Source organism: Anguilla anguilla, chromosome 15 (genome assembly GCF_013347855.1).
Source record: "Anguilla anguilla isolate fAngAng1 chromosome 15, fAngAng1.pri, whole genome shotgun sequence".
Lineage (NCBI taxonomy): Eukaryota > Metazoa > Chordata > Actinopteri > Anguilliformes > Anguillidae > Anguilla > Anguilla anguilla.
Genome location: NC_049215.1, coordinates 9,383,225 through 9,396,915, shown reverse-complemented (window position 1 = coordinate 9,396,915; position 13,691 = coordinate 9,383,225). Strand labels below are relative to the sequence as shown.

The 13,691-nt window shown below is 43.9% G+C and overlaps 1 protein-coding gene across 4 annotated transcripts in view; it reads left to right on the top strand.

Annotated features, from left to right (window-relative positions):
- LOC118214493 (low-density lipoprotein receptor-related protein 1B-like) overlaps positions 1-13,691 on the top strand; it is a 457,936-nt gene that overhangs the window by 228,948 nt on the left and 215,297 nt on the right. For all 4 annotated transcript variants that reach the window (XR_004762629.1, XM_035394488.1, XM_035394487.1 and 1 more), the window contains 3 exons: positions 5,601-5,681; positions 6,341-6,505; positions 9,173-9,355. Coding sequence is in view for 3 of the 4 variants with exons in the window: in XM_035394488.1 (XP_035250379.1) it covers positions 5,601-5,681; positions 6,341-6,505; positions 9,173-9,355 (429 nt within the window). In the remaining variant the exon portion in view is untranslated. The remainder of the gene's footprint in view (positions 1-5,600; positions 5,682-6,340; positions 6,506-9,172; positions 9,356-13,691) is intronic.

Here is a 13,691-nt window from a genome sequence, read left to right as displayed (position 1 = left end):
AGGGTGGAGCCAGCCTTAAAATAACGTGTAAGCCACTATATATATATATATGTGTGTGTGTGTGTGTGTGTGTGTGTGTGTGTGTGTGCGCGCGTGCGCGTGTGTGTGTGTGTGTGTGTGTACAGTGAGCTCCATAATGGCATATTTAAGACTTTTTTTTATTTTATTTGGCTCTGCACTCCACAATTTTAGATAGCAAAAACAAACATTTTAATTTTTTTTTTAAGTCTCAGCTTTTATTAAAGGATATTTTTATACATTTTGGTTTCAACTTGTAGGAATTACAGCACTTTTACACATAGTCCCCCCTATTTCCAACTGAACATGCACTTTTTACGCTGAAGAGAAAACGTAAGCCAACTAACCACTGAAACAAGCAGGAACTGAAGATGGCTGCAGTACATGCCTGACAGAGCACCACTAGACAAAATATTCTGTACCTGTCGATGTCTACGAATCGCGATTCTTGTGTGTGACGATTTTTAAATCGCCACGCTGCCTCCCAAATCCACCTCTATATCAGCTGATATTTTGTCTGTACTTTAAGGTATTTTTAAAAATTTTAATTATTATTTTATTCGAGGCGGAAAAAACATTGCCGCTTATAATCCTACAGATGGCGCGATGCAATCTATTCAAACCAATACGTTCATGATTTCCTTCCGGCTAGAAGCGCAGCTTCACGCGTAGTAGCTAGGTAGGAACACAAGGGCTATATTCAGAAACAGCAAACATAGACAAATGACAATAACCCGAAGATATGTCAATGCAGCAGTGAAAACGAATAACGGAATAAATGAGAAAAAATAAAAATGATACCATGTCAATATTCTACAGTCAATATCTGGGACTAAATATTGAATAAATATACAACCTTACCATTGGTTTTAAGAGTAGAGATGTCCCTTTTGAGACTGAGTGGTCATATATTGTCTTGGACAATCCGTTTGTGAAATATACGTGCATTTGTCATGCCTGGGTACCTTCCAAAATAACTGTGCGTAATACCACACTTGTTGATTATGGCGTTGTCGCCCTTTTTAGTACAGTCTGGCTTGATTGACAATTCATTTATCCAGTAGGTGAGAGCATAAGCTTTCTAACGATGTATAACATATCTAATTGGAATAGCGTTTTTTAGGTCAGCGTAACCAAAATTTTTCTTATCATTGCACATTTACGCTCTGTGGTAGCACTAAAAGACACTACACCTAACGAAACGTGGTCAACGATTTTTCGTAATTTCTTGGAAAATACTATTCTTATTGAGGACTTCTGGACACAGCTAAGCCATATGTTTGCTGATAGACCTAGCTGGCATCATTTTCTGGTGTAAGATAGAACTGTATCATTGATTTACTGTCTCTGTCTCTACTGAAAACAGATAAGTTTTCATTGTTGCTATGCAAGTATTACTGCTCAAAATATTTCGGTTATATACATTTTTGAAATTGAATATCTTTAAATAGGTTAGTGGTATTTTATAATGAATATATTTCACACTGTAATGTAAGCTTTCGTTGGTAGTCTAGTAGTTTTTGTGATGCATGCAACAGCGATGACAAGAGCTGTTATGACCCCCGCTCAAAGGGCAATAACATAAAGGAGCCAAAGACAAAATAAGAATGGTTACAGATCACTCTATTAAAGTATCAAAATGAAAAGAGTAAAGAGAAATGGGAAATGTCCTCCTGATAGAGAGTGAGAGTCAGAATGGTGGAGGTCAGGCTCTTTTATAGAGCTCAGTCTTTAGTTACACATTCTATCACTGGACCTGAACCAAGAAACAAATGATACCCAGAACAGCTTTGGACCTCTTGACTGTTTTCTGTTCAAATTTGTCATGCACTTCAATGGTTGCAACTTCAACTTGGCTTTTAGAATGGATGGTTTACGATGCGTTTAGTCATCTCAAGGTACATTCTGTGACTTGAACGAATGCTTGAAGATTTGTGTCTGTTTTCCTTCAAGCACTTGGCTTATCTCCAGAAAACTGGAGATAATCAAATCATTTTGTGCTGTCTATTACGTACCCATGCACCCTGATCTTCATTCAGCATCAGCTTCAAATTTTTATTTTTCTCTCTTTTTTCCCCTTGTGGTGTAGGATTTTGAATAAATGTGCACCACAAGAAAGAATCCGTCTCAGAATAGTCAACGTAGTTTTGTTCTCCGAGCTCTGTTTACTGCATGCTTCCATCGCTCCGATTGCTTGTGTGGAAGTCCGACAGCTACAGGGATGTATGCAATCAGAGAGTGATGAGGGCTGATTGTGTTTTTCTCAGAAATGTGTGTATGAAGCCACAGTGCTGCACTGGCTACGCGAAGCACTCTGACTCAGTGTCATTGAAAGCAGACGAAGAAAGCAAGCTCCCGTCCCACTCTTTCCATAATGGAGAAGAGCACAAGTGGACCACGATAGCTCTCTTCCTTGTGTCCACTCCGTCCCTGTGAACGCAAGCCCGAATATAGCATCTCGACGTTTCGGTGAAAACGCAGCTACATTTGGTTGAATAGGGAAAGTTTTCTAGCCGACTGGGACATGGCCAGGCTAAATTGGAGCTAACCTGAGATAACCTCGTCCGTTTATGTCAAAACATCTCTCAACCTTTCTACACCCCTCTAGACATCTAGATTATGTCTGGATTCGGGCTTGTGCTCACTGGGTTGGAATAACCAGCCTTTGCACTCTCAGCTACATAATGTAACGGCACAATATTCAGAGTATAGCGGGTCCTTTTCCACTGCTGATAAGCAGCCTCAGTGCCCTAACCACAGACAGCTACATGTAAGCTCTGATTAAAGTTTACACTTGAATTCCCTAAATCATAATCAAGTAGCTCTGGAAAAAGAGTATTTAAAATTTAAACACGCTTTTATTCAGCTTGATATTTCTCAAACAGTATTCAGGAACTGTACTGTAGCAATTACTTTTTCAGTGCTGATGTGCCTGCACGCATGCACACACACACACATGCACGCATGCACACAAACAGACACACACAGACACATGCGTGTACACACATGCACACACACACAGAAACACAAACACACATGCACACACGCACACACTCACATGCGCATAAGCACACCCACACACAAACACGCAGACACATGCATGCACACACACAAACACACACACACACACAGCCACTTTCATGCACACAAACACACACACACACACAGTATTAGCTGTCAGTGAGGGTATACCAAATAGTGATATGAAATGGTAATTCATGACTATAAAAGCAATCAGAAAAACTTGGACAAAAAGCAATTTTCAGTGCATATGCTTTGGATATTTTAAAGTTATTGGCTTCAACTGGACACATCTGGATTTGTTTATTGCAGTATTTACACATCAACCTGGAGTTAAATAATAACGAGAAGAATGTCTGGGAGAGGGAAGCAGTGATGAATTGCACTTAGCCTTATGATAATTAGACCCCTGAGTTGAACACGGTCCAGCCTTTCTTGGCTTCCTGTGAACTGCCATCAAAAAGTGTTGAATCACTTGTTTTCCTGCCATCTTGTATTAATTAATGAACACATTTTAAAATGGACGGCTGTCCTCCCTGTTACTCCCTGAATCCTGCGTACAAGTATCCCTGTTAAGTGGGCAGTAGAGCACAAATCCTTCCTTTGGGAGAGTGCTTATATGCTTTGCTTTGATGCCCGCTCTTATGCTGATTGAACTGCGCGCGTACAGTCAACGATCAGGAGTGTTTATGAGTGTTTATCTCCTGTTTTACAGATCAGACATGCTGTTCATTTAAAAGCATAATTGATCTTATTTTGCACAGCATTGGTGAACAGTAGGAGGAAGATCTACAGCCTTCTTAACGAACTCAGCGAATGTGAGCTGACTAGGAGGATGAAGACGGTGTGAATGCTAATGTGCCTTCATCGTTCTTCAGATTTCCTGCAGCGCCTGTGCTTACATAAATAATGATCATCATATTTTCGTAATTATAATTATTTTCAGGCTGTGTTTAGACCTGTGTGGTTATGCTGCATTTAGGGTTGTCAGAATAGATGCATGCGTTCGTTCTGTAGTGTTTTCATGTCTATCAAGGCGAATGAAAAGCTACTACTGCTCTGAGAATTACTGCAGTCTACGTGCCATTTGGAAATGCTCTTTAAATCGCATCTTAAATTGCAGTTGTGAACGTGATATCTCATGTATCTTAATAGCTAGAAGCCTTGCTTCATAAATGAGTGGGAAAGAATTCAGGGCTTAAAGAACTTGCATGTGAAATGGTGAGAGGGCTGGTGATGTTAACTTTTCGAGCTCTGGGGTGATTTTGACATTTTTCACCATTGTCAGGTTTTTAGAGATTAAACGGGCTTATGAGATAACCCATCATGCAGCTCCTCATTTTCTTCGCAAGACGTGTCCCTGTCAAGCTTAGGCTTGGATATGATATGGACTAGTTGGTAGACCCTATTATTTAGGGGAAAAAATGTGTTCCCTTGAGTATATCTCCAAAACCAAAAGTGTCAGTTCAGGTATATCGTCTTACATTACAGGAATAAGTTGTATGGAGCAACGATAGTATAGAGGCATGTGAATAGGACATACCATGCTTTTTAAAATATCAGGAGAGCACCTGGTGGAAATATGCTCAGAGAACTGACATGCTAAAGTAAAACAGTTTCCTTTTCTTTTGATGACACTGCAACCAACAATAATTATGTTTAACAATAATAAATTATAAACTAGAAATAAATTGACTTTATATGTGTTAAAAAGCTAAAATAAAAACTTTATAAATAAGTATTCATATAACTACTAGTTATTCTTTTTTCATAAACTGAATGATTAGACTAAAATCTTTTGAAGCTGGTGATAAGCAGCCTACAAAAGTGACACGAATTTCAATGTTTGAAAATTGTAGGTTTTGTAAAGTTTTGACCCACTGAAAATCTGATATAGTGAATTAAAGCTGAAATAAATCTGTCGCTAATTGGTTGTTTTAAAATTACCTCTAAAGATGCCCTAATTGACTTGCCAAAAGAAATGTATAGTAACATGAAATGTGCGGAGTTGTGAAAATCTTTAGCCTAGGTCTATGTAAACTTTTGGCCTCAACTGTAAATAATGTAATTAGTAAATGTTCGTAGTTTATTGCACAAACAGTAAAAACAACATGTAACCTATTCGAATAGCAGTATTCACGGATGATTCACATTGTCCTCCATTGGGTCCATTACAAGGAAATAAACATCCTCCTTCCCAGAAAGTACACTTTCACCTCCTGAACCATCATTAGAGTGAAGTATGGTTGGAAGTGCCTCTCCTAATCATAACGCTTTTTAGAGGCTTGTTTGTAAAGTATTACAGTCCAGTGCAATGGTGCTCTGTATGTCTTTTCAGCAGATACTACTGCTGGCGATGAAACAGCCAAAATTTATGAAATGTAGGCATGGATTTCCTGTCGGTCAGTTCAACATATTTGAATTTACCAACTCTGCTGCATAACAAATAAGAAATCGATCCTACGTTCAGAAATAAGAGAGATATTCGACAGAGATGAAAGGGAGTGCTTTATGACAGTTTTGGCTGTTTAGGCATGTCACCCTTTTCCTTGTGTTTCCAGCATTCCCCACCTGTGAACCACTCACCCAGTTCAGCTGCTCCAATGGGAAATGCATCAGCATGAAGTGGCACTGTGACACAGGTGAGTCTCCTCCCCTTTACCCTGTCACTCAGGTGAGTCTCCTCCCCTGTACCCTGTCGCTCAGGTGAGTCTCCTCCCCTTTACCCTGTCATTCAGGTGAGTCTCCTCCCCTTTACACTGTCACTTAGGTGAGTCTCATGATCATGCCCTTTACCCTGTCACTCAGGTGAGTCTCCTCCCCTTTACACTGTCACTCAGGTGAGTGTTCTCCCCTTTACACTGTCACTCAGGTGAGTCTCATGATCATGCCCTTTACACTGTCACTCAGGTGAGTCTCCTCCCTTTTACATGGTGACTCAGGTGAGTCTCATCCCCTTTACACTGTGACACAGGTGAAGCTCCTCCCCTTTACCCTGCCATTCAGGTGAGTCTCCTCCCTTTTACCCTTTCACTAAGGTGAGTCTCCTCCCGTTTACATGGTGACTCAGGTGAGTCTCCTCCCCTTTATCTTGTGACACAGGTGACTGTCCTCTTCTATGCACTGTAACTCAGGTGAGTGTACTTCTGCACAAACTGGTTCCACTTCTTATTTTCTTTGTATCCAGAATAAAACATATTGCTTTGTATGGACCTGTATGGAGATTCAGGTTAAGTGTAGAACCGATATAGTGCCTTGGTGCAGGCTCTAAGCCCTCGTACTGCCTTTGCTCTGAATGCAGATGATGACTGTGGCGACGGCAGCGATGAGGTGGACTGTGTGCACTCCTGCTCCCACGCCCAGTTCCAGTGCTCCAGCGGGAGGTGCATCCCGGACCACTGGGCCTGTGACGGCGACGACGACTGCGGGGACTTCAGCGACGAGAACACCACCTGCGCCGGAGCAGGTCAGTGGAGCAGTATGCGCCTCCGTCTGGCCTTCTGCAGCAGGAACATACATATAGGCCTGGACCCAGTCCACACTGTCCTTAACTGTCTCTAACTTTGGCCTGGACCCAGTCCACACTGTCCTTAACTGTCCCTAACTTTGGCCTGGATTCAGTCCACAGTGTCTTTAACTTTGGCCTGGATTCAGTCCACACTGTCCTTAACTTTGGCCTGGATTCAGTCCACACTGTCCTTAACTTTGGCCTGGATTCAGTCCACACTGTCCTTGACTTTGGCCTGGATTCAGTCCACACTGTCCTTAACTGTCCCTAACTTTGACCTGGATTCAGTCCACACTGTCCTTAACTGTCCCTAACTTTGGCCTGGATTCAGTCCACACTTGTCCTTAACTGTCCCTAACTTTGGCCTGGATTCAGTCCACACTGTCCTTAACTGTCCCTAACTTTGGCCTGGATTCAGTCCACACTGTCCTTAACTTTGGCCTGGATTCAGTCCACATTGTCCTTAACTTTGGCATGGATTCAGTCCACACTGTCCTTAACTGTCCCTAACTTTGGCCTGGATTCAGTCCACACTTGTCCTTAACTGTCCCTAACTTTGGCCTGGATTCAGTCCACACTGTCCCTAACTTTGGCATGGATTCAGTCCACACAAGCCCTAAATTTGGTCTGGATTCAGTTCACACGACCCCTAACTGTCCTTAACGTTGGCCAGGATTCAGTCCACACTGTCCTGAACTTTGGCCCAGGATTAATAATGATCAATAATAATAATAATAATAATAATAATAATGTAGGCACTATGTAATATGGCCATGGTGTATTGAGTATCCACTTCTGCACCTTTAACAGGAGAAAGTACCATGACACCACACATCTATTGTACAATAGGAACATGAAGAGTGAAAAAAATAATTGCACCTGCTTTTTGCCAGGTGATTCTGAAGTACTGTCTTTGGAGAGCAACAAACTAATTTCAACATATCAGTGCCCTGATGATATTTGCACCATCCAGATTAAATCTGTTCAGGAACACACCCACTGGGCCTGAATACACTAATCTGCTGTAATTATGCTAGAGAGCGGAGATAGGCCCTAAAATAGTCACGGCTCACCTGCTTGTCACTAAAATAGGGAAGCGATTCATCAAAGGCCTTTCTTTAGCTCCTTTCCCAGGTTTTATCTGTCCTGGGAGTGTGGTCCATCGCCGAGGTACATGCTGTGGCATGAGCTGTCTGAGCCAGGCACAGCCCTGAAAGGCAGAAGAGAAACGAAGATTGCTCCAGATACTGTGCTGAGCAGATGGAATAGTGTCACACTTTAAATGAAATGGAGTGAGCTCCACAATGTTTGGGACAAAGACTTTTTTTTTCTTTGATTTGGCAATTCACATGTAGTTAAAGTGCAGATTCTTAGCTTTTAAGTAATGGCAAAAACTGCCTGTATTTCTTTACCGAGTTGATTTAAAAAAAAAAAAAAAAAAAACACTGTTATTTTAAGCCCAAATGTTCAGGAAAAGTCGTAGAAGGTATTATTCTATTTAGAGTTTAAATTTTAAAGTCTAAGTGGCGTTTAAAGTCCTCTGGCCTTTCTAGTGTTAAGGGTGCTCTGAAATAGGGATGCTATGTATAAAAGGTGCTGTCATTTCTACATGGTGAAACCAAAGTGTGTACAGTAATAGCCTTGATTAAAAGCTGAGAATCTGCACTTTAACCACATTGTAAAATTGTGAAGTTCAAAGCCAAATCAAGAAGAAAAATGAAGTCTTTGCCCCAAATATTTATGGAGCTCATAGCTGTCAATTCCTACGTATAATGGTACTACAAATCACATGGTGAATTATGATGGGCATTTTAGCGATTATGGCCATTGGTAATGTGACCTTTCAACCAGACAACTCAGCATTGTTGCCTTGAAAAAATATGCATTTATTTAAAGAAGAATTGAACAAAATGATGACTGGGCTCATGCTTAATGATTTCATGATAGTGGATAGTCCAATGAAGTAATGGATTGAGACAACCATGAGGTTTGTGGTCACAAATAAAAAAAAAAAAATCATAAAATTGCTCCCCAAAGTTAATAACCAAACACACTGCGTTTCTGAACCTGGCTTAAACCTGGTAGTTCACTACTAGCCAGGCAATGCTGGGATGCCGCTGTTTCGCCGTTCTGCTGTCATTGGCCAGGTGGAAGGGTTAGGGTTAGGGTTAGGGTTAGACCTCTGCCAGGTTTCCCTTTCACGTCTTCCTTCCTGTCAGCGTGACTGCCGCCGGGGTGCGTAGCTTTTTCTCGGGGGGGGGGGGGGGGGGGGGGGGGGGCGGGGGGTTGTGGGATGGCACACTCGGGCCCGCGTGTATATGTCATCCTGCGATCAGCCGGTCAGTGCGGAGAGAGCGCGGGCTTTAAATTTAAATGCCGGCCCTCGCCCTCAGCGGTACACCATAATCATAATGGAGATTTGCAGCCGCCGCTCCTAAACGCTCGCTAGCTTCCCGCGTCCGCTAACGTCCGCACGGCGAGCCGGCGGCTCCGACGCGCCCGTGATCGACGGGCCGCGTCCCGAGGGGGGCAGTCCGTGAGCCGTGGGCGGGGCCTGCGGGCCGTGGGCGGGGCTGGGGGCCGTAGGGCGTGGCTGCGCTCACCCTACGCCCGATTGGCTTGCAGCGCTGCTCCCGGCGGGCGACTGCAGCGGGGAGGAGTTCCATTGCCGCGGCGACGGCACGTGCATCCCGGAGCGTTGGCGATGCGACGGCGATACCGACTGCGAGGACGGCAGCGACGAGGCGGACTGCCGCGGCTCCCGCAGGGCCTGCGACCCCAAGGCCAAGTTCACCTGCGCCGCCTCAGGTACGACCGCACATATACCTCCTCAGGTAGGACCGCACATACACCTCCTCAGGTAGGACCGCACATATACCGCCTCAGGTAGGACCGCACATGCACCTCCTCAGGTAGGACCGCACATCCACCTCCTCAGGTAGGACCGCACATGCACCTCCTCAGGTAGGACCGCACATGCACCTCCTCAGGTAGGACCGCACATCCACCTCCTCAGGTAGGACCGCACATACACCGCCTCAGGTACGACTGCACATGCACCTCCTCAGGTACGACCGCACATACACCTCCTCAGGTAGGACCGCACATGCACCGCCTCAGGTACGACCGCACATACACCTCCTCAGGTAGGACCGCACATACACGCCTCAGGTACGACCGCACATACACCTACTCAGGTAGGACTGCACATACACCTCCTCAGGTACCACCACACATGCACCTCCTCAGGTAGGACTGCACATACACCTCCTCAGGTACCACCACACATGCACCTCCTCAGGTAGGACTGCACATGCACCTTCTCAGGTACGACCGCACATACACCTCCTCAGGTAGGACCGCACATGCACCGCCTCAGGTAGGACCGCACGTACACCTCCTCAGGTACGACCGCACATATACCTCCTCAGGTAGGACCGCACATGCACCTCCTCAGGTAGGACCGCACATGCACCTCCTCAGGTAGGACCGCACATGCACCTCCTCAGGTAGGACCGCACATACACCTCCTCAGGTACGACCGCACATACACCTCCTCAGGTAGGACTGCACATGCACCTCCTCAGGTACCACCACACATACACCTCCTCAGGTAGGACCGCACATGCACCTCCTCAGGTACCACCGCACATACACCTCCTCAGATAGGACCGCACATATACCTCCTCAGGTACGACTGCACCTGCCCTTTACACAGGATACACAAGCATGGCCTGTATATGACAGGAAATCCAGCTCGTAATATCAGAGGTTTGAGAGTGAGATTACTCTGTGTGGTCTGTGGTCTGTGATATTAAATGGAGTCACCTTTGGCACTTTCACCAGACTCCTAAAATGACCCTACGCCTGTGGTAACTCAAATCAGGAAGGACATCTTATATTACCCAAGTGTACAGGTGTCATCCAGGTTTAGCTGAGTAGTGTACAGCCTGCTGAAGCCAATACTGCAATACTTAGCAAAATACATTTCACAAAAAATACACCATTTTCCTTTTTTTGATAGCACAGATGATAGCACAGGCTTGGCTTGCAGAGGAAAGAGTCATTTGTCAACTGTCAACATGGCGCCATCAGAATTCTGAAAAGTTTCCATATTCACAAGCCATTTGTTCTCCTATTTTCAGGACGCCTTGTGGTTTGTGTATGCTTTGGTAATGGTTAATGAGGATCACACGTACGGATATGCAACATCAAAGCGTATTAGCAGTAACAAGAGCATGGTATAGGGAACAAAGGAAAGGGGCAGGGAGCCTCAATTAAACAATTAAAGCTCTTGAATAAGGTAGAGGACAAAGTGCGCCCGGACAGATACTAAATATTGCACAAATGGCTCCGTTCAAATTCACAGACGACCAGATCAGATGACCAAACTGATTTCAAACGAACATGCCCTCCCTCTTCAAAAAACCTTTTGTCTACTTTGTAAGTGAAGAAGATACTTCCCCTACAATGGCATTATTTCTGCTGTCAGGCGCTAACTGTCTGATGAAAAGGTTGAAATTAATTTATTCCGAACAAAGCTGGGAACACAAATCCCTTTTAACTGTGTCGGACGAGGCCCACAGATAAGACACAGGGAGCTAATTACATTCGGAGCGGTGGGGTACATTGTTCGCGGCCTTATCTGCGGGCGTATTAATGAAAATCCCACTGTACCGAATCTCTCCGACACTCCATTTTGAAAGAGAGCGATACGCGGAATTACGAGCTGCGAGGAAGAGTACAACACTAAACCTCAGCTCCTGTTTTTTTTTTACCTTTAACTCAACCTGCAAAACGCAGCGATTTTGCGCTGCTGTTGGTCTCTGCCAGGGTCTTCAAATGACATTTTCATTTAAATCCTAATTAGGCGTGCATATCGACGCATATTAATTAATATTTGCGCTTAACATTTTGCCTCGCTAACAATTTCGGCTTTCCAGTCATCTGAAGAAGTAATTTTGCATATTTGAGATATTTCCATGGCAACACATCTACTATATTAAGAGATATAGCAGCCAAATTATTCTGCCTGTGGATTTATTTTGATCACTTTGGCTTGTCAAGACAAGGAGAGAAATGTAGAATTAAAACATAGAAAAGCCGCATATGAATTAGAAAGTCACACAATGGACATGTGGACGTTTCAGTACTTTGATGGAATAATCCAGCAGACCAATATTTAGCTCTGGGCAGCGTATTAATTATTGAGGTGAACACATCAATTTAAGAAATTAATTGAAGCATTTGCCGATGAAATATCTGCAGTCATTTGCAAAGCGAAGTAGCGGTCTAGCAGGTTCAGTATTTTGTAAATGACGAATGTGCAGTTTGTGCTCAGTATCAGCAGTTAATCTCTCCGAAACAGCATCTTCAGGTCATCTATCTGAACAGCATCTGGGTCACCGCTCTCTTTTCTTCCTCCCTCCCTACAAATTAGCGGGTGTACTTTCGGGTTATTATTTTGGTTGAATTATGCTAATTTTTAACGGACTGTGTCAATTGGCCGTGGCTATTATTAATTGAAGCCAGCAATCTTGAAAGCTTGAAATTGTTAAACCAGATTCCCAAAATAAGTATAATTACACATTGTGTGTGTGTGTGTGTGTGTGTGTGTGTGTGTGTGTGCGTGTGTGTGTTTTACTAGACAGCAGCCGACAGCTTCTGAAAGGAATGGTGTTTGTTTTTGTCATTTTTATCTTCATCAGTGTAAACCTCTCTGAAGAGCTAGCGCACACATCCCTCATCATTACTGAGAGTACACAATTAGAGCGAGGCTAATACAGGAGCTCTGCTTATGGGGAAAATAGACTTGCACTGCACCCTGTCACTTTGTCTAACTGATGCCTAAGTGAGCTTTCTTGGCTAATTTTAATAACAGGTAGACACGAAAGCATGAATAAATTCCCACCCAGTTTCACCCTTTTTTAAAAGTTATGAGTTGCATTCTGGGTATTTGACACATTTTGTCTCGTATACACTTACTAATGAGGCTAACACAGGTAATGTGAAGAGGAATATTTTCCGTGTAGAGACAGAAACCTTAGTTTGCTCAATCTGTGGGGGAGGGGGGGTGGTTGTAAAATACTTCCACAGTAAGCACGATGTCACACATAAAATTTGTGAAGACTACATAAAGTCTACTTAAACAGGCCAAAAGTGGCTGAGTGACAGTTGTCACAGCATCAGCAGTGCAGAGCTAGTGTAGACTCAGTAAGTCTTAGGGAGTGCAAACAGAGATAATAAACTCCTCTTGAAATTCATTTTAATTCATTTTACAAGTGTCTTGGATGACAAAAACGTATTTAATGCGGTTTAAAAGATTTTCAAAAATATTCTTTATTTTATTTGCATTGTATGTCCCTTGCAGTGAATGTTTCAGCATAGTAGAATCTTGAGAATCTCAAGAACCATAGTAGGTCAAGGCCAGTGACTGATGTCCCCTACAGGGGACATAAATTAATTGCTGTGTCTTAGGGGGATATGAGGTCTAATGGTGGGCTGTGGAGAAGGCATGACTGGTCTGGGATGCGTGTCCCAGTTAACTGACTTCACGTCACTTCACTTCCCGTATTTCCCCTCCTGATGTAACTGACTTGCGCTGGTTTGGGCTCGGGGTGTCAGGACGGTAGAGGTGGAGCGGAGTGTTTGCAGAATCTCGCGGTCAGAGCTACGGTTTGAAAATGGGATTAGCGGACCAGAAGCAGCAGAGCTGAGGTGTGTGGCAGGGTGCCGGGTTCCAAAATAGCCTGTTAATAAAGGACAACCAGGCAGGCTGGAGTTAAATGCAGCGTCAGCCATCACTGGCTGCCAGACGGAGGGGAGGCATGATAAATCAGATGCCTATAATGGATGAGATGTTCGGAATCATTCTGGACTGAGCGGGGCAAATCTGCCGGCACATGCACGAGTTACTGGAAGAAATGGGAGGAAGACCACAAGGCCGAGGGCTTGCCGTACAGCGGGCTCAAGCAGGAAGTAGGAAACTAATGGGTCCTTTGGATATTTCAGAGGCAGCACCTATGACCTGGAGATCACTAAAACTCTGCTCTCAGTTGAAAGTTTGTTTTCGTGTGTCTCATTAGGTTCTTGACAATACGAGAGGCAGACACTGGCATGTTGTTTAGAGGGTTGGATAGCTGAG